General features: G+C 42.6%; 1 protein-coding gene across 1 annotated transcript; it reads left to right on the top strand.

Annotated features, from left to right (window-relative positions):
* The first annotated feature begins 2,619 nt into the window (after positions 1-2,619).
* Positions 2,620-17,972, top strand: LOC110984101 (uncharacterized). The gene is made up of 2 exons (XM_022243924.2): positions 2,620-4,384; positions 15,087-17,972. The coding sequence occupies exons 1-2, from the start codon at positions 4,203-4,205 to the stop codon at positions 15,979-15,981; spliced, it is 1,077 nt and encodes a 358-aa protein (XP_022099616.1). The 5' UTR covers positions 2,620-4,202; the 3' UTR covers positions 15,982-17,972.
* Positions 17,973-22,294: the final 4,322 nt, after the last annotated feature.

The raw sequence follows: 22,294 nt of genomic DNA, 5'->3' as shown, positions 1-22,294 counted from the left end.
ATTGTCTATAATTGTGTCTGGAATGGTCTTTGTGTCTGGATTCAGCGAATTTTAGAGTTTCACTTCGTTTGCGGGAAAGTAAATGCACTTTCAAGTGAAATCGACAAAGCGGCCTGGAATTCGGCCTTTTTCTCTCCACTTCGCACAGTTTACGGTCACTTTCGCTGTTAGTTTTAATTTTGAGTTAACACAGTTTCATCTCCGTCATGTGATCGATATAATTGAAACTGCACCGGTTCCCAGTCAAAAATGAAAACGAAAGAACTCGTTCTTTCACAGGACTCAAATGCAATCACGTGATTCACAATAATTACAGATAGTTTGGAATCAAGTCATGCGCGTGGTGACGTCAGTCTATACATAGAGCGAACTATGATCCGTGCATTCGGAGTTCCGAAACAAATAATCACGCGACCCACTCGTGCATGCGTACTTGCTCCCATAAGTGCTCTCAAATCATAGTATAAACCACGGTCAAGTAACACACGTTAAGCACATTTCTTCTTCGTTGGGTGTGTGATTGCGTGTGTTACACCTGAAACTTGCATTTATCTGTAGTTGATGGAAAAAAATTATTGCTGTTTTTAAAAACGGCTTAATTGCTGTTTTTAAAAACGGATTTATTGCTGTTTTGTGAAGATGTCAAAGTAAATGCTATGAAAAGACGGAAGACTCTCTTCATTCAGCTTGGATTGCCGTTGTTGGCGTTTAGCGGTGAACTAAAGTGACGAAGTGATCGGAAGCCGTAAAAAGTTCAGTCAAACATGAACAAATTGATCAAGAAATTAGCAAAAAGAAAGCAAAACGATTGCCTTGTAAATCTATCAGTGTCGTTTTTATTCAGTGTTAACTCATCAGAATCATGCACACGTAAAGGTTACTTCTGTGAAATATAACAAAATCTTCCAAATCACATCACATCATTTGGAAAATAAAAGAGAAAATCTGGAACAGTGTCTCTCCGTCAGACTTGCTTATGGAGGCCAAGGGTGAAATATGCAGGCACCTTTTGCCAAGTAACAGAAGGATCGCGTTCGGGGAACTTACAGAGTGTGCATCTTAAAGGGGACAGCAAAGGTCCAGGCCAGTAAGATGACGATGACGCATTGCTCGGGATAACCCCAGGAACTTTAGGTGTTGTTCAGTATTCGTCCCGCTGCGACCTGGCTGACTCTTTAACCAAATGATGGCGCGCCTAACACGGCCAGCAATTTGTCATTGTCAAGTGTCAAGTTCATGGAACTCGAAAGTGTTGTCAGTTTACAAACCTATTGGCTTATCCACCGTTGTGCCCAGTGTGCCCCTTCTCTCAATCTTTGCTCTGCCATTTTCGAACATTGGGACTTTATTTTTGGTTTTCGTGCCCACATAAGTTTCCATATTTGTGAAAAGAGTTACGTCATTTCTGCTTTCAAGAACTAAACTTCCGTGTCGCAGTTGTTTCCAGCATCAGTAGTCGCAGGAATTATGGAGGGAGGTTTACTGCGATCAGTTTCCACGTGTCTAGTGTTTCACTATTGATTCATTACCCGAGAGCTAATGAGCAAACTTCTTCAAGTAAACACATGCATTGCTTCCATCCAGTGAGCTACAATTTTTTCCATCAATCCTTGAACCAAAATACCCATGCTTCAAGCAAGTTATGCTGAAAATTGTGAGGGACAACGTGACAGTTTTACATAAATAATGATAATAAAGGAACCTGAGATGTCTTATTCTTTGCAATACTGTTTAAGGGAAATGCTCTCTCTCTCGCTCTCTCTCTCGCTCTCTCTCTCTTTCTGTTTATTTACCATCTAAATATTATTATTGAATACCTCGGTATCGTGTATTTATGAAAGTCAGGTAAAATGTCCATATAAGGTTACCACCACGGCAGCGAGTCCAGTTTCACTGTCCCATCTGCAGCTTGTCGTGTGGAATGCCGTGATGCGCATTCAGTGCGTGGATATCAATTATGCTGATTATTCCACGTGTCATCCCTTGACACCCATTTCAAAGAGCAACACTCTAGCTGTTTTGGAGTGAGTTGTTCTCGTAGTTTATCCGATTACAATTATTGCAACGCATGCATGAGCTTGTGGCTTTGACACACTGCCATGTGTTTTTGACGGATGTGAGGAGGGATGTGACGAAATCGGGAAATTATATAGCACGTCATCTTCGACTCCCATACATCCGATATTCGTTTCATTCGTAGTCTTCGTTACTGTTATCTCTACATCCTATCGCTGTTGCAAGCATTGGACATCTTTATTGCGTAACCATACGTGTGGCAAATTACTACACCCTGCCAAGTGTGGTGCTAAGAATAGAGTCAGAAATGGCTGGCGACTTCACAGAACCACAATTAGATGACAAAACCAGTAGCAATATAAATCATTTTAACATTTCTAGTTCTACAGTGGGAATTTTAATCTTGATAAATCAAGGAAACTGTGTAGGCCTATGTTGTTAATTACGTTGTACCAACCCTAGAGTATATCACTTGCGTACAGCAAGTTTGACCTCCGGCGGAAGTAGTCAAATCGGAAACTTAAACAAAATTACTCGTCAGGATCATGTGACGACAAAGAAAAAAATCATATAAGTGCTCTGATAAATACAATCTGTGTGCACTGGGCATTGTTGAAACTATTCTCGGGTTTTGGCGGAAAAATGCTTTCAGTTTGGAGTTAGTTGCATGCGCTGATGTCGCGTAATTGGTTGCTGTGTGCGACGGCCGTTGCATGTCTCACCAAACGAAACTACTCGTTCTGTTCTTGTCCTGAAAGGCCCTCATTATTCGGAGGTGTGATCTGTGGGTTGAACTTGATAATTGAAAACAAGAGAGAATGACAGAGCAGAATACCTAGTCGTGGAACGTCCAAGATCGGGGATTTCTGTTGCAGTTCCGGAGTGTCATCAGTTTTCAGTTTAGAATTGTGTCTGCGCTAAACCAACCACATCCACCTCCACGGTCCCGGCCTGTTTCCTCGCTTATTTTGTCTCGTGTTCGAGTGAGAACAAAATATTGTTTGGAGAAAAAACAATGTAGAAACCTGTGTAGGCGCACATGGGGTGCAAATACCGCCCTCAACAGACTTTCGTGTATCTTCTCGGTCGAACCTGGACTCCATATTTTCTTTGTCGTCCACCTCCCCACAAACAAACTCTGAATACGAGACGTATTCCTGACGAGAAGAAAACTCGCAAGTAAATTCGTCAGACGGTTCTACTGGGACAAAGACTTTACACTAATCTTCCTACACTAATATTACCCGCCTTGCCCCGCCTACTACTCTTATTATAGAGCCGGTATCCCTTGTTTCTATTCAAAACATGAACCCTTGACTGGGAATCTGCCAGCACGATGGTGGAGAAGTTCCCTGCAGGACCGAAACATGACTGCCTCGTTACCCGTAACTTTTCCCAGTACTGTTCTGGTGTGAATTAAAAGCGGGATATATATGGATGGCAATCTTTACATCCTTCGCCAATGCCCAGCGGCTGTGCACCGCCAACTTGCCGCGTACAGGGGCTTCTGTAGGCCACAGCATGGGGCTTGTAGTTCAGTTCACCTCAAAACATTAAAAAATGACGGGATGTGCGATTGCTGGAAGAACACTTAACCTGTTGTGCTGCCACAAATTAAACCCATTTGGTCGGTGACTAACATTTCCGCAATCTCCTCAAGTCAGGGGAGAACATGTCCCTCCAAAATTATGTAAGTTTCTCGTCACGGTGGGACTTTTACATCTGTATGCAATGTTACGACTCGTTGCACCGCGCGACACACAGTTTCCTACCTCCGCAAGTCACTTGTAGACCTGTTCCCGAAACGCGTCCTGACGTCATTGGAAATATGAAACAGCCGTCGTGCAGCTAAACACCGGGTGGGAAAGGGCATCAAGTTCGCGGGAGCGTTCGATCACAAAGCGCAAGTCCTGTTGCCCAAGTACACATATGTAATTGCCTGCGTCGTGCACGTGCGCGGTTGTCTGGCCTCTACAGTGCGATATCAACGGCGAGCATTGTCAGTAACACGCCGTGGATTCACTCGGTCGTTAGCAGCATCTCCGGATCGCATCCCGCACGATCGGTTGGCCTCTCCTCCATACACTCCAGCCAGGCCTCCCACCTTCAATAAACTGGCAAACTGTCTTCTTCGGTGCAAGGCATCCAGACTCCGCAGGATCTGAGAGGAGACTGAACGGTTCATCATGGATGCCGGTGTGGGACTCTTCGAGACTCTGTTTTTCGCCTCCCTGGCGGTGAACGTCTGCAGCTGGCTTCACTTTGGGCTCTTCGCCGTGATGGACAAAATCGTGGCTCCTGAGACTCAAAACAGAGTCACCAAGCTACGACTGGCCCATAAACACAATGCAGCTTTCATGAGAAACTTGTGAGTAGCCATCTTCTACGCTAAGCCCGTTTTAACCTGAGGTTATGTCTTCAATTTGGAACGTTAAACAGTTATTGAATAGGAGAAATAAATTTCTGATCATTTTCGCATATTTAAAAGTTGACACTGAATCATCTCGTTATTTATGATCCTCAATTTTGCTTGATTCAACACTACCGTTTTCAAAATGCACTGAGCTGACTTACTCGAAATCTATTGTCAACGTTGTAAGTTTGTACATGTATTAACACTCAACTCGACGTTATAACCTTGCTTTAGCATGTTCTGCCGACAGTTGTTTTAGACATTAGAAGTGCTCAAAAATGTTTTCCAAAGCACATGCTCAACTCATAATCTTGTTATTCGCTATGCTGTGTACATAAACCTTGACTCATTACGTTGTGTATTCCTGGTGTCCGTCAGTAGTTCCAGCAGTGATCATTTTGATATCTCTTCGTTAAACTCACTGATAAATCATATCGAAAGACAGGAATAGCGCTTCGCATGGCCTATGGCTTTCCTAGTCATTGGGAAAACATTTCGTGGATTGTTGATTTACAGTTGTTTTAACCACCTTAAGCGGACATTCACTTTTCCCTGAACCCTGTTCTTGACCCCAATGGACTGCCTGCAATGCGTACTTGGGAAATCATTCATGACTTCATTTGAAGTAACGCGCCAAGATCCGTTGATAAATATAGCAAGGGGAATTCCAGAAATATTCTCCGTGAGCTGTTCATGGCGGAAACCTGGACGGCAGCCGTAACTCACGCGGCAGGCGTTGCTAAACCTGCTAGCTGAGGAACTTTCTGGATGGCTGGATAACATTCATCGATTTCCTGGAAATGTATATGTCTTAAAGTCGCAGGGAATGTCGAGTAAGATCTGTCATATGGCCATGGGTAGCAGGGAAGGTACCTCGTTATCCTGAAGGCAAAATCTACTACTTTGACCCGTAACTTATCACTTCGGCAATGTGAACATGATATCTTATTTGGAAGCATTACATACGCGTTATCCACAAGCTATATACCGGTACGCGGATAATTTAGGAGTGGTTTTGACATCATGCTTGTGGACGGGCGTCATATATTCTCAAAACAGGCTTTCGTAACTTATACTGAAACTGATGACACATTGTCGCACAAAAATAAAGCTACCTGGTCTTTCTGCGATAAATAAACAGCTGTCGGACTGTTTTTCGGATGATGTCATTCAGTGTGCTGGCAAATTGTGTTTTTTTCCCAAAGAAAATGTATTTCAGAATTGAAGTTTATTAATCCAACGAGGCGGGAACCTCGATGGAAAAAAGTTGTCAGGCAAGTGCTGGGGCCTGATAGTAGTGAGGCTCCATCGTCTTGATTGGGTCCCACGGGGGCTTCCCACAGTACAAATAGAGGTGGGGAGGGAGGGTAGCCACGCCCTTCATGCACCCAACCGTTACTGCATGCACTGTCTAAACCATCCGTTCAGTCCTGACGAACCCGAGCTCATCAGCAACGAACCATCGAAGGCGATTGTTGCTGCGTCATGCCTCAACCCAATCCACGCTAAAATTCAGAATGAGACGCGTTCTATCCAGCGCGATTCTCGGCAGAGAGAATCATGTGCCCTTGGAAAGCTGTAATTTTTATGGCGGCACTGACGAGTGCTTCTAATTTCGGAGGAGAAAACCTGCACAGATTCCCGATTTCCGGTCATATGTTGTCATTTTAGGACTTGGATGGTTAATTGACTTAAAGCAATAGTTTAAATCTGAATGTGAATTTGCAGAGGTCTACCTGGACAGACTAGGCCTACATGTACGTCAAGTTGGCTTCAGTTTGGAAGAACATAATATACCATTATCTTTTGAAGAATCCTGTGTGTTCATGAACTGAGTAGAGTCGATTTGGTAAAAAAAAAAGGTAAATGGATGAGAAGAGCCAAGGGGCAAAATGAAACATTTCCTATAAATTTAAACACGACTAGCCACAGCCAAAAACACATTTCTTATTAAAGATTAGTTCCATTGGGAACTGACTGACATATTGGAATGGCTTTTTCAGAGTGTAGGCCTAGGCCTATCTTGTTTAACAAAATGGTGGTACAAGTGTATACGTTAGAAGCTAAACTCTGGTGCTGTTTCTTCGTTGGGAGTTTCCTGCTATCCCAGAGATTTCTATTGAAAATTGGACTTCGCAACGATCGAGTGAAGCCAAGTGTTGTGCTGGTAATAGACTCACCCCTTCGCAGCTTAGCAATTTTACAGTGTCGGCTAAGACGATATTTCTTGAATGTTTTTCTTTCTGTCTTCCCTGTATCTCTGCAAAGATGAGTTAATAACCATCCCGGACAAACGCGACGAATGCCACAATCCCACATTATGTCTAAAACTAAAAGTGAAGGTCCGTTGCGCGGAATTCGGCCTCAGTTTCAGGCTGCGCGGTTCCATTTTAGCCCGGAGCAGGCAGATGTGCCACGGTCCGACAGGTGCAAGCTATTTCCACGGCGATTTGAATAATGATGTCAGATTATCTGTCAAACGGTTTGCAGTTTGTATTTCACGCGCTAGTTTTCATATGCCGTAACCGAATATTCTTGGGAATTTTTTCTGTCTGCCCATACGCCTATAGTCATTACCTGCAACTGTAGATGTTATGGCCTTAATTTCATATGTCCAGCTTGATCATTATAATACTATAAAAGTGGATTTTTTTTATTGTTATTATCTTAGATAACAGGCCTATATGAGTCAATTTATTACCTTGAACCAATGTGCTGATTTTGTTTTTACCTTGGTTGTAAGGGAAACCAGAGAATTGTGTAACCTCAATTCGTCCTTCGCAAGTGATTCACACAGGAATATACCCGTGTACTGATAAGAAACGGCGGTTCATTATCATTACAACGTACATCCTATGTATGTACAAGCAGAACTTGACTTCACTTCCCCTTTTCTGAAAGTTGCCGGAACATCCAGACGGTTGAAGACAACATCAAACTTGCATTAAAAAAAACCTCTGGTGGGGAAAAATTGGCAAAACAACGGCTTATATCGCTTGTCACTGAGCCCCTTCTTTACGGTGCCGTTGTATCTGTCCGTATTGGCTCTTCCTCTGTGCATCGAAGAGGAAACCAGATAAAGCCGTTGCCGTTCGGGCCTTTCTACGGTCACTTATCGACTCATACATCTAATATCGGTATTGCTGGCTCGTTAGCACCCTTCCGTTAACAGCGTTATCTTGTACAGAGGGACTTTCCTGTCTCACACGCAGGCTACAGCCGGCATGCATACGTTATTGTCCTGGGACAGCAACAAAGAACCATTTCTTGATTACTTTTGAGGGTAGGGGCACGCGACACACCACCCTCCGCAAGCATACGGGCTGCCAGAACAAAGACTTGTTATTGTGCCGGGCCCTGCTTTTTGTGGGCTGCGTGTTCCCGGTTTTTAATGAAGACTTTGTTCCTTGGTCGGGTGCCCTGCAACAAAGCAGCTCAAGATTTTGTTCTATCGTAGCGTAATTGATTTACCCTCTGTCTCTGCGGTTCCTGTTTACCCTGCAACATCTGCCGTGTATTTGTGCACGGAACAAAGTCAATAAATGGAGTAAAAGAACAAAAATATCACATTTCCAGATGTAAGCCTGTATTAAAGTATTACAGTGTGAATTTAAAACTTCGTCACAAAACCCCTTTTTGAAGAACTGTTTCAATTTTCAAAAATAGGTTCTATTTATTACAGTGTGTTTCTTCTTAAATGATCGGATAGCCTATCTGTAATAAGCCAGAGATCCGAAACAAACATTTCTTGATGATAATTAGTTGCGTAAGTCCTGTGCGTCAGGGCATGATACCCGCTAGTCCAATATCATAATTCATTCCACGTAGTTCATTCCACATTGTGTGCGTACAGGCTAGCTCAGCAACTACGTTATTGGCAAGGGAAACCCCGTTGTTTTGGTCAATTGCGAAATATCATTCTGCGGTACGAAGAATTAGGGCCTCAATTACCTTGTGTAAACGTGCTTGGATGTGGTATTTAAGGTAAATCACGTCGGTGTTATGAAGGAATTTGTCGCGTCAGTGTTTATGAAATTTGCACTTGGAAATCTAAATTACGAAATGGAGACCTCAATTTGATTGAATTCAGTTTCACTGTGTCACTGACTCTTCTGTTGCGCACCTTAACCGACAATTCAGAATGTTGGGTCCCTGTTGCAAAATATGCAGACTTTTTAAGATCTCAGTAATTAACAAGATGTACTTGAAGTTTAGCACCTCGTGTCTGACCTTCTAACAGGTCGTTTACTCTGACGTTGTATACATAAATGTACATGTACATTTGCCAAGGAACCACTTTGGGCCGCAAAGCTACAAAGCCAGGCCCTGTCCAAACCGGGCTGTGTTGTGTACGGCTACGGCTGCTCACGCGCTGACAACAGTACGAAGCCGTAGCCGCATGGCGAGTTGGACATGATGAGATGAGGGACTGTACCGCGAAGGATAATCGGAGATGTAACGTGTAGTTTTCAAGGTCTATGCGGACTGCAGCAGCTTTTGGTCAAGTTTGCTAGCGTCTTCTTCTTTCTTTTCCTGTATGCAAGTCAAGTTAAGAGCCCACTTAGCTCGATGGTGGCGCTCGGACGGTGATTGCCCTTTGCACAATGCACATATCGAGTTCCATGTTTCCGCCGTATGACTGTCTGTAAATATAATCGGGTGCCTACGTGACACGGCGAATGTGCACTTGATCATACATCGACTCACATTGCCAGAAGAGGTTTAATGAAGTTTCGTCATTTCTGCCCAACTTGACGAGGACTGAAGCCTTGTTTTTCCAAACGTGAGCCGTGTGTTCAATGTTAAAGGGTTGTTAGACTGCACTGTGTCAATGCCAATGAATGTTTGTAACAGCAATCCATCTTGGCCAGAATACACGCCAGACGGAGCGATAAACAGCGGGGTTAAGTAAACCCGGACAATTTCTATACATCTAGCATGCAAGGTTGTTTTTTTCCCCTATTCGTAGCTCTAGAACGAGAAACGACAGCTGTTCAAACACAGCGTCGCTGATATAAAAGATCATGAGACTTTATTTTTTTGGTCTGAAATCTCAAAGATATCGATAGGACTGCAACTGTGTATGGCCTGCCTCTAATGTCAAATGCACTCCCTATGCTGAGCATACAGGTCCTCACCGCACGAGTGACACTCGGAGATACATGGTCCCCGAACCAAATAGTTGAGGGGGAGGTTGTTAAGCAGGTTGTGTAATTGTTTATTGTGACATCTATTTGATGAGTGCCATCAACTGCCTTGGAGCGTGGAGAAATGATTGTTTGAGTCTCCTCTCTACTCACAGTGAACTATGCTGAGATTTTACCTGCGTGGTTTCATGCTACCTTGGCTTGCCCAGAAGTGAATGTACAAAGCACCGTATCGTGTTTCCGTGTAAATTCCTCACTTGAGGAAATAGTTTCGAAATAGATCATGATGATGTGCGTGGCCCAGTTATGAGGCGAGAGTTTCTGTATTTTAATTGGAATTTGATCTGAAGTTTTGCATTCTGGCTGAAATCAAACTGGTAGGGCCCTAGCTGTATGCTGGTGGGCAAACCTTAATTTCATGCGCCTGTCGAAAAGATCTTCGGTGATCTCACGGGGGGGGGGAGTTCACCTCCAAGGACGGGAAGAAAATATCGCCAGTGATTTTTTCTCTTAAATGTGCTGGAATATCATTGTAGCTCTGCGCCCTGTGCAGCGGACGGTGATCGGAATTGGGCCGCCGTCTTTGCTTCGCTTGGACCCCCTGTAGGCCTATCTCCACACATTGGCTGGGCAGCATCATTTTGCTGCGCTGGAAATTGATGTCTATTTTGAATTACACCGCGATAATTGAAGCGGAATAGTAACGTTGATTTATGGTTGAAAACAAGACCCTAACCATGTAATCCTTTTAAAAGGGAATGGGGATTGAAATTATCGGGGGAGCTCACCGATGTTATTGCGTCCGCCCACGCTGTGATATCATATTGTAAACCATAAAGAACTAATTAGTGCGTAAAATCAGCAACACCATGTGATTACGGATAATATTTTGTTTAGCTCAGTCCAAGTGGAGAACATTGAAATACAGCGCCACTCTTGGCACCGTGAATGAACCGTCTACACGCCCTGCTGCTCTGTATTAAACAAGATAGATTGGCCAAGCAGGCTGTTGATGTTCTACATCCTCTATACAGGCAGCCCTGATATGGGGGGGGACTATATCCTTCCCCTAACCCCCCTTCTTAAACCCACTAACCCCCCCCACACACACACACAATCACCCGCACACAACTGCTGGTACCGCCTTTTCGTGCGTTCTGTTGCCCTGTTCCCAGTTATTACTGGGGAGCAGGCTGTCGAGCCGCTGGGTCAGGAAACGCAGCAGTTGTTGGTTTATCTCTACCGTAAATTCGACTTGACTGACTCAATCGCTTGTTGATAAGAAATGGACTGGGGTCCATGGCCAATTGTATCATGACCCCAAATTCGACCTAGATACGATGAATTCTTATTTTTACGTGGCTGGCTGGTTAGTTGGTTGCTTTATTTTTGTCTTTGTGTTTTGTTTGTTTTAAAAGACACAACTACTTCCGAGTGGTATGTCGGCGACATTTCTATACCGTCTATCTTCTTTTGAACTGAAGTATTTTTAACAGGTGTAAACACTAGGGAGTTAAAACGGTGGGTCTGGCTGTAGCATTTTCTTTGTGGCCGTGTCCGAGTCCAAAACGAGCGACCAGAGCCGCGTCTACTTCGTCCATTATCTCCGCGTGTTGGCTGAGAAGTTAGACCTATCACATTATGCACATGTAGCTGAAGGCAACAGATTCGGATGCATCCCAACCTCCACCATGCAAAGTTACCCATTCTACGGCATTCATCTTATACTTTTGCGAGTGAACAAACTCGTTGGGGCAGCAATTGAGCAAATCAGTAATTTTGATCCCTTTAATTCGTCGTCCATCAAACCTAACTTTTCAAATCTGATTATCTCTTTCCTCGCTCGGCAAGGAACAGAGAGATTTCACTCGTCATCTTGACGTGATACAGTCCGTCGGGCCGATCGACAATCCTGTGCGTTCTGTCTCGTCAGTTGGACAAACAAATTCAATTTGTCAGACTGACCAGCGAAATCCTGTCACTTTAGACACCCTTACCCGTATCTTTTCAACTTGACAAGTTGGGTTTTGGTGCTTCAACAAGTGAGTTGTGTATGTAATATTTACAAATAATTTTAATATGTTTTTATTCCCATATTCAGTGTGAAACGTTACATTGAATTTAAAGGATTGAGGGCCGGTGTAGGATTCAAGATGGCGGATTTTTTAACAGCCTTTCGAACTTGGTCTTGACATGAGTACATGTAGTGTAGCGGTTTAAGGTCAGGTCTGGGCCTGTTTGTCAGGCTTGGCCACACGGGACGTGCGAGGGACTACCGTGCCAGCCGCCATAGTGGGAGGATCCTCAGAGGAAGTTTGCGGTGCAGCTACCCCCTCCGCTCAGGGGATGCAGAGGGCTCCCCGGGGCAAGGGGGATTTGGGAAGGGATCGAAGCACTGGCCGGGTGACTAATCAACATACGGCCAACGAAGCTAGACCGTGCAGCATGCTTTAGAAAACTGTGAAGTTTCAAAGAAAAGCAAGCACAGAATCGAACTTGAACCGCTGCTGGCTTGCTTTAAAGTCAAATCACTGCCTGATGTTAGACTTTATACAGGTCTGGAGTCGAAAAAGACTAATAATTTTGCAAGGAGCGGCCCGTTTCGAGAGGTGATAATAATGGCTGCTTTTGTGACAATTAGTTCCTCTTAGAGAACTCTGTGGGGACAGCTGTCGTGGGCATGAAATAACATGTAAATGATGTAGGCTATTTCTTTATTCCAATTTTACAACGGTCGTTCAAAGGAAAAATTGTAGACAACGGTCCATGTGCATGCAGCATGTTGTCGACAATTACAGTTTTCAGCTTTACTTTTGAATGGACTGCGTTCATCTTTAAGTCGACATTATGATTCGGTGTCTTTGTCTTTCTGTTTGTCACGTATATTAAAGTCAATAAACCGAAAGAACGTTGTTGTCATGGGGCCGCTCGGGAGCGACTTTATTAATACGGATTGGGGCGCATGTTAGTTGGAATTACTGTAGGAATTTAAAGTCCAGCGCTATGTAGACAGTAGACCGCACCTTTAATTGCTCAGGTGCTGGGCCGGGCACTCAGACGTCGATAGCTCGTGTACACGCCCTCGTTATTCGCGTGCCAGCAATGTTCCCCCGGGATCTTTCTTGTACACGGGGGGAAAAAGAGATAGGGACCTAGTTTCCATTCGTGCTGAATCTTTCTCGGAAGAGTCAGACCGAATTTGTTTAAAGGGACGGAGAAGGAAGATTTTTGCTGGCCTTAACTTTCTCTTCTTTGGTGATCAATTGTCGTGCAAGTTTAAAGCAAGAAGTAATCAAAGAACCCTTCTCAGAAATGTATTTTAGGGACTATATTCTGGGTTCGCAATTTGAACAGAAAAAAAGTTTGTCCTGGACCATGTCTTCCATGGATGAAATCACAGCAACAGCGCCCTAAGACGTCTGGGATCCGGGACAGCAGGGATAACTTTAATATCAAAGAGTGCAGTTTTCAATGCATGTAACTTAACAGAAATGAAAAATGGTTTGATACATTGAATAAGACTATAGCGCTGTAGAAAATTGTGTCAAGAAAAATGTATTGCAGCTACGCTTTAAAGTTCAGCTCTTTTATTCCAAGGAGGACGCAATTTGATGCAGATGCGTCAATATTATGACCTACGCCAAGTGTTTAATGCTTGGGATTCGGGAATTTAAACCATATGTTTAAAAAAAAAATAATCATATTTATTGACAGTCCACGGCTAAAACCAGTCACTTACGTTATCTCTGGCCTAAGTTCAAGATGTACTCTCTGATTAACATGACAATAATGCATCCAAGCTTCTCGTTACATTCCATAGCACTGTGTTTAAACCATTTTTAAACCTGAGTCTATTCATGCGTGGGTATTTTATCTTCACTTACAGGATATGACACCAGTTGAAATAATTTCAGGTATTACAACTCATGACATTTTATAGCCCTATTCCGGTAATTCGCGTTGAACAAATGAAACTAATCCGTACCTTACCGAAATGACGTATCGCTAGACGCACTTTGACCCCCCTTCAAAACAAATTAGTTATGCACGTGAGGAAAGCGAATCATTCGATTGCCGCGGCTATTTCATGTTCCAATCCTGAAAGCTATGGGCGTGTTGACAATTTTTCCTCCTATGTATTATTTGGTTATAATCCATAAAATCAATCTGGGCTGGTTCGCTGTGTTAGCTGGTCGTTGATACCTAATCGAAGGTGTGGCAAGTCCGGGTTTGGGTGTTGAAAAATTCGTTGTGCTGATATTTAATTAGCTTATGCTATACACGTATATTTAACATAATTGTGCAAAGAAAAAAAATCATTTTATACCTTGTGATATGAAGGAAGACGAGTCAACTCTATATACGAAACTGACACCTGAAAACGAAATAACAGTGTCGCTAGCTTTAGGATGTATATTTATTGAAATACATGTTTACTTATTTATTAAAGTGAGCAGAAAAAAAATCATGACAAATTCTTGAATAAATAATAGCAATCGATAACCAACCAGATGAGTGGTCATGCGACAAGTCACGAGTCACATGAAAGGGCATTCCCAGAGATTGGGGCTGGTGTCTGTTTTCGAGATCGAGTTGACAACAGTTTTTTACAAGCTCCGACGTGTCATCACTGAAGGAATTTTGCAGGTTCTATTTTAGGACAAGCACAGGAACAAAGTAGCTCTAGCGATGAAAGAGAGGGACTCCACTTTGATGATACAGTCGAGGTTTATCTTGCTTGGAAATCTGTACAAGAGGTTTGATGCGTCCAGTGTTAATATGACGCTGCAACCTGTACGGTGTTAATTTAGCACTACGCTTCTGCAGTGCAGTTTCCCAAGAGTTATGAAATATATCCAAGGTCCTGAACATGTAAAGTGGTCGCTTCGTTGTGTTCATTGATCAAGTGCTTATGTGGTGTAAAACAAATTCATACAGACGTTATGATAGTACAGAGAAATAAGAAACAATAATACTCGTTGTCAGATGCTTTGATGTTTCTTTAATAAAATGCGCAAGGAACACGTCTTCATCTAAAAATAAACCAGTCCGTACCCCATGCAGACAAAATGTCATTTTTCGTCATTTCCTGGATGGTTGGTTTTTCCCACTGCTGTTTATTACGTTCATAGAAGGAACTCTAACAGTAAAATTGGTCAAACCAGGAAACTTCCCATTTCCTGCCCTTTTTCGTAATAATTGTGTGTTTGCTTTGTGTTGTTGCTTGGGAAATGGTCTTTCCCAAACGAAAGGCCGTTTCATGCTTCGGGCGAATGCGACAGTGAAGCGAATCTGACTTCGCGAGAAATGTGCTGCAACATCCGCTCGAGTTGGAAAGTGTTCAAATGTTGCAAATTTAATCTGACGTCACAAATTTGCTTCGCATTTGCTTTCGCGCCAAGTATGAATCGACGTTTCGGGTGAATGTAAAAGAAATTACACCATTTTCGACAGGGGTAACCGTAAACCCCTTTAATTTTTTCCCCTTTTCCCTCCAAATTTATTTACAGTTACTTGGATGCAGTGCTCTTCACCACTCTTCCCATCGCGACCATAGTACTAACTTTCACCTCGAGGACCCTAGAGTCACCCTTCGCGGCCCCCTGTGCTAGCGAGCTCCGAATCCTCTTCAGTGTCGTGTGCGGCGTCTTCATCTTCTTGCTGTTCCGCATCTGCCTGGTGGCCAAGAACGACTACGTCAAGTACATGAACATCATCATCTATGTGGTGTCCGTGGCCACCGCAGCCGCTGTCTTCCTGACGGGGGAGGACGCCACCATCGGCTTGGTCCTGGCCGTCTCCACGGGCGACATATTCCTCCTCAACTTGGGCAAGCTGATGGAGGTCATGCGGGTGCAGGAGGAGCGCTGCCGGCGGATCGTCCTGTTCCTGTCCGCCTACACCTGCATCATCTTCAGGGCCTTCCTGCCGTTGGCCTGCATCTCCATCTCGCTCATCAACGGCAAGCCCTTCCAGATGAGCTACCCGTCCATTTTTTTCTTCTTCGTGGGCATCCTGTTCTTCGGCGCAATCAACACCTGGCAGGTCAACGTGTCGCTGTCCCGGCTGTGCCGGCGCCGGAGGGAGACGGTGGTCGAGGTGCCGTATCGCCAGTTCGGCCTCGACGGCGAGCCCAAGCCCGAGGACATTGCTGTGGCGAGCTCGTCGATCGAGGTGCCACCCTCGTACACCGAAGTGTGCGGAGACAGTTCATACTTGCCTGCATTCCTCCCAATGTCCAGCAGCTCCTCCCAACTGCCCAACGGCGCAGCGCCCTCTGTCGGTACAGGAAATGAGTTCCTCTCCCTCGACGCCAGCGCCTTATCCGACATGGCAAACAGACAAAACTCGAACTCAGTGGAACCCTCTTCAGAAATGTCTTCCGATACAGCAGCACTTGTGTGAAAAGAGCTTCAGCGTGGCTGTAACCGAATAACGTTGAAATACCACATCAGCAAATACTCATGACATCTTCCTGTGATGCTGTTATAACTAAATTATTTTGTAGCAGTAACCTTTTCTTATATTAAACCTCATTCCCTAATTACGATGTCAGGTCTTTATTTAATGCTGTCAGCAACTAAGGCAAGCATTCCTATTCGATGGCACCGTGGTCTTCACGGAAGTATCCTGTGCGAGAAGCAGCAATGAAACAGCAATATGTGTTGAAACTGTTTCGGTTCTAACTTATTTCAGTAATATTGAATAAGATAAGGTTAAAGAGTTTCACCTGTTAAATTGTCTGAGTTTTGATGACAGGCCTTTTGCTTTCATCTAATGAATATCAGCTCAACTCTTGTACATAGTAAGCCTGCATAATGTTACTTCCAATGATCGGGTTGGTTCTCACAAACTAATTATCAAAACATTTTGTTGGCTGTGTTTGAGTCTAAGCTAACTCTGGTAGCCCTACTTGGGGAATATCGGACAGTGAATACCTTGCAGAAACCTACCTCCAAATTAAAAAAAAAACAGTGAAGGAAAACCAGCATTGATCAGTTCAGAAATTTGCTGAAGATCCCCGACAACGTTTATATAAATCAGTGTGTGTACTGTGTTCAGCAGATCGCAGGGAGCCAGCGAGAAGTGCATCACCTCCTTAGTTTGGTATTTTAATATGCCTGCAAATACGGGCGATTCACAATATTGCGCCTCCAAGAGTTTGCAACGCGTCGGCCAATCACATTGCGCGAAATTTGTCGACCCAATGCGCATTTGGAAATAGTCTGGTTCCCTGCCCAAAGATTCCCTGATGACCCTTGATAAAGAATCTTAGGTCAGGCATCACCCACGGATATAAATAGACATGACGCAAGGGTCAGAGGTCACAAGTTGAAAACCCAGATGTTTTCGATTTCATTCCCTACGTGTGGTGGGTTCAAATTCAGCTGAGTGTTCCCTAATGAGGCGCACTTGAAAAAATCTCAGAAAATCAAAATTATCCATAAGTATTTTCGAAATTCTTTTAGTTGATCAATTCTTGTACAGCAACATTCCTTCCACACACACACCCATCAACAAGTAAGTTGCTTGGAGGTCGTTATATGCCAATGCATGATATTGTTGACGGTTTACGTTCAACAAGCCCACCTACCCAACCGGGAATAACCGAACATCAACGGTACCATCCGAACATGCAAAATTAGACGGTACGACTTCGGAATATTTTGGTTATTCCGGAAAACTGGAGGAATTCCTCCAGTCCCTGTCACGTGATATTGGGTGATACCGGACCCTTCATTCGTTGGGTAGTCAGAATCATTGAATCTGGTATCCAGACTAATTTGGGAAAGGTTGTCAGATTTCGCGCGTTGTGATTGGCCAACGCGTTGCAAACTCCTGGAGGCGCACCATATTGTGAATCGTCCGTATTGTCGGCGTCAACCCCATCAAACTTTTTAAAATTTCAATAAGGGAGTACTGATAAGCAGTTGAGAATGGGGATTGCATCAAAACAACCATTAACATGGAGGAAACTGACGCAGATGCTGCAGATATTGTGAGCTGAACGCAATGGGCGGATATTCAAAAAGTGTAGACTTTCGATGCATATAAAAGGAAAAATAATACGCCCCCCATTCTTTGCTGGATAGCTTGCTGACACGCCCAAAGGGTTAAAGTTAATCCAAATTATCAGTGTATGTTGTTCAATACTGGCTGAAATTGGGGGAAGCTGTAACCTCGTTCCCAGTCTATGGGCTGCTTACAATCATAGCTCGACAAAATATGCTGCGAGTGAGTGAGATCAAGTTAAGTTATAACGAAGTATTTGGTTTTGTGCCTTGACAAATTTTTTTTTGTATTTTATCGTGTCCTTCTGTTCAGAACCTTTGAAGGTCTTACAAGGGTCTCGAAAGGTCTCGAAATAAATATGAATCGAAGAGAAATAAATTGAATCTAACGAGTACCTGATTCTTGCTGCTTTCTCTTCGTCGTCCCCTCCCCGAGTCCCAATTGCCACCAATTGCCACGTTCCCATACAGGCCTAAAGAGATTTGGTTCAAATCCCTCACTAGTGCAGTTCTTGTAATCCTCCATTTTGTCACCTTTAACTTGATTTCAATTTTTATCGGGCCATGTTCAGGGCCAGGAGCAGTTCTAGAGCCACATTTTGGGGGGGGGGTTAGACCCTTCGCACGTGACGTTACGGTTTAATTTTCGCTATTGCTTTTTCATTTTTGGAACCTTTTTTCGAGAGGGGGATATTGGGGAGTAAAGCCCCCACTAGCCTCCCTCCTGTTCAGAGCGTTTTGGTGCGTTTCTGATTTATATGCTAATATGAATTTGCATATTTGTGAGCAAACGTATAATGTTATTTACGGCAGGAACCTCAGTGTTACTGCTATTTTTGCACTACAATTTTGTCCGAATTTTTTATATTTTCAAGATGACTTTTCGTTTCAATTTCATGGGGGTTAGCCACGATTTTTTTATTCGCCTTTGAACGAAGATACCCCCCAAATAGAAGTAAAACTAAGCGCTCATTTCTGAATGTAGCCGCCCGCCTTTACCCAAAATAGGCCTGCAATTTGGGGCTTTTTGTGAAAGAAGTACCCCGAACTGGGAACTATCAGTCCTAAATTCGGGATTTATTGAAATATTTCTATGATGCCTCCTGAGTATTGCCTGTCTTATTGTAAAAAATCCCGTGGGATCATAAAATATGAATGAGCTGGCGCGCAGAAATACAACAGTTTGGTGGAATGCACCCTTTAATATCACCTTGAGGGCCGGTTTTGCAGTAAAAATGGCTCAAAACCAAGGAAATCTATCCAAAATAGAAAAAAAAACAATTCCAAAAATTGAACCACTTGGTGGAATGCACCCATAATCATAGTCAGATTCAAAACTGGCTATTGTCGAAGGCAGGGGATGAAGTATTACAGGCAGACTATTAATAGAACCCTCAATAGCCGTGTCGTCAAAGTTTTGAATTGGCTTCAAACAAATTACTTTACTCTTAACATCAACAAGACTAAAAATATGTTGTTCGGAACGCTAGTAAAAATATGAGGTAGAGGAAAAATTTATCAGTTAAAATTAATACTGTCATTGACGATGTGATCCAGTTTAAATATCTTGATGGATGTCTTGATTCATCTCTCACATGGAATGCCCACATTGACAAACTTGTGAAGACTGTCAATAAACGTGTAGGGGTCCTCTGGGGGACGAAAATCGTTCTCCCACAACATACTTTGAATGTGTTTCATTAAACCCTCACTCTTCCACAATTTGATTATTGCGACACTGTTTGGGGTATAATTCGGGAAAAACCCTGCTTTCCCAGCTTGACTGAATTCAAAATAATGTCGGCCGAATTATTTTAGGACTCCGTCGTATATCTCCTACAGATAATCTTTTGCCTACTGTTGGGTGGCAGTATTTAAGTGTGAGACAAACACTCAACAGTTGTTTAAGTGTTTCTGTCTTGTCTCCAATCATCACTTTCACGGCTCACAAGGTAAATTTAGTACTTCCGCCCTCTAAATCTAACTCAGGAAAACGCAAATTTGCTTATCGTGGAGTTACTTCATTTAATAACTTCAATAGACTTAGCCTGTGTGATAATATCCGTGTCATCAGCATTAGAAAAAATATCTTAAAATCGTGCGGTAAAATATATTAGCGAGGTCGTTGATACACAGTGTAGAAAGAAGTGGCCCTAATACAAAACCCTGTGGTACTCCAAATTTACCTCAGAGAAAAGAGAATAATTGTCACCAATTTTAGTCACTTGTTCACGCCCATACAAGTAAGATGAAAACCAGTCAGGCTCCAAACCCTGTACTCCAATGCAATTGCGTTCATCAAAAGTCGTCCATAACAAACAGTGTCAGCAGCTTTTTTAAGATCTAGTAAAACTGCCCTAGTGAAGCTTTAGACTTCCCAGATCCACGTTTTCCAGTTTATAATCAGAAACATTCAAAAGACAAGTTTGAGTGCATAGATCTGAAACCCGACTGTTGTTTTGTTAAAATATTTAGTTTTTCCATGTAAGATATCAGCTGCTTGTGAACAATTTTCTCACAAATCTTCACACAAATTGGAATAACAGCGATTGGCCTGTTGTTAACCTCTCGGAAATCCCCTTGTTTAAATATAAGAGACATACTACTCTGTTTCCAAGCTAATGGCACAGAACCAGTAGTGAGACTTAAATCATGATGTGGGGCAGAGGTCTTGCTAGCCGTCTAAAACCTAGCCTCAATATTTAAGGACCGATACCTTCATGGCCTTGGTGGTTAAAAATAACCTTCTCATGTCAAAGAATATCTCTAAGTATACCCCGAAAACCAAAAGAATTTTTGGAATAGTGCTTTAAATATAAACTTGGAAGATGAACATTTTGAGGCGATTCAAACACGCAACTATAAATGTACAATTAAAACCAGATTAGAAGCTTTTTATTTTAAGATGTTTCATTGGGCTATTGCCTTTAATAACTTTCTTTTTAAAACTGGAGGAAATGATTCTCCTAACTGCTTTTGTAATAACTGTCCCGAAACTTCGAGTCGTATTTTTTATGAGTGTGATCATCTTTCATCCATGTTGTCAGACTTCATGTCTTTTATCAATCAAAATCTCAAAGAACCTAATCAGTTTGGGAAATTTGAATTCTTTTTGGTGTTCTCCATAATAGATTTTTGACTTCTGTTTTTCTTACTAAGTTTAAATTTGTATAGATGTAAATTCCAGACTCCAATTCCTTCCTTTTGGGGGCTGAGATTATTTTCATAAAATCAGTATCATATAGAATTTAAGATTGCTATAAAATATCAAACATGTAGTCTTCAATATAAAAAACGGAAATTTTAATTCTAATTTTGTAGACCCTATGCAATCAATTCAAATGTACATGTATAGGGACCATTTTTCTTCATGGACCCCTCTTCTATGATACTTTCTAATTATTTCCTGTTTTCCAGTTTCCTTGATTTTGTTTGATTCGTGCTTTTACTTTCTAATGTGTATTTGTTTTGTGTTTGATCAATAAAACATAGAAAGTGAAATATTTCCCGAGCAAATCATTTCACCTGTTGTGTGTGCAGTACTATCGTCCCAGGATGTCATCAGGGAAAATATCGAGTCCCTCGAAAAATTCGTTGAAAACCCTAGGTCCGTAGACTACTCCAGCATGCATTTGCCGTGTATTTGGCAAACTTAGTTTTTTTTATCCGCAGGGTTTCCATTTTGGAGCATCCCAAATTAGGAATAGTGATTTCGCTGGTGTTGAGCCTGTGGTGAACCTACATTGCAACACCGCCACACCTGCCGTGCCTGTCTTTCTGAAGTAAAATAAAACTCGGCAAGAGAAGTTCCAAGTTGGCAATCCCTCCATGGAGTACTACGTTGAGGAAAACATGTCGCTTTCGCTAGAACTGACACAAAGGCCCCTTTTAGTCAAAAAGTTCTAGAGCTCTAGGCCCTCTTGCATATCATTTGGCTCCGTAATACAAGTTTCAGCCAATAACAATTCAAGCTTCAAGTAAAAGACAGTCTTGTTTATTCGTAGTTGCCTTTTCCTCCGTGAGTTTCGAACTTTGAAGACCTGCGTGAAAATGGGTCTTCTGAAAATGCCGCTAAGCGTCAACGCACACACGTTGAAATACCGAATGTGCTCATGGCAGTGATACGAACATACAGAATTCAATTTAATAATTGTAATCATCATTATCATGTTCTTGTTTTGTCTATTAGGATAAATGGGATATTTCACTTTCTGGGATTCAAGGGGTTCTGCATGCGTCTTTCTTGATGGAGGGCGCACTTCATGAAATGAGAACTTTTCAAAGACGTACCGGTACGGTAGTCGTATTGAGGTGACCTGCGCATGCACATTGTTCGGAATTCCAACTGCACGATTACGCATTTCACGATTTTTCATCGTATGCGTGCATGCATCGCCGGTACCAGGAAATGTAAAGAGATTGCTGTTTTCGGAAATACCCTTTTCAAAAAGTTTGAACAGCAGAGTATTTTCAGATGTTTTGTGTATTCAAAGTTTTGTTTGAACAAGATTTGTAATCGTCTTTTCGATTGCACGAAACAAAATCTGTTCACAATATGTGGAATGGGTTACTACATTTCTGTATGTAACGTTGTCTGTTTATCTGCCTTATTTTTCTCGAAAGAAAAATCGTTCCAATTTTGTTGTGAAAACTTTGCCCAACATAAATTCATACATATGTTCGGGCACAAAACGGATACAGTTTGT

This window comes from Acanthaster planci, linkage group LG02, assembly GCF_054643075.1.
Source record: "Acanthaster planci isolate LZ-2023a linkage group LG02, COTS_SCS, whole genome shotgun sequence".
NCBI lineage: Eukaryota > Metazoa > Echinodermata > Asteroidea > Valvatida > Acanthasteridae > Acanthaster > Acanthaster planci.
The sequence above is the reverse complement of the archived record's forward strand: the minus strand, read 5'-3'. Positions and strand labels throughout refer to the sequence as shown.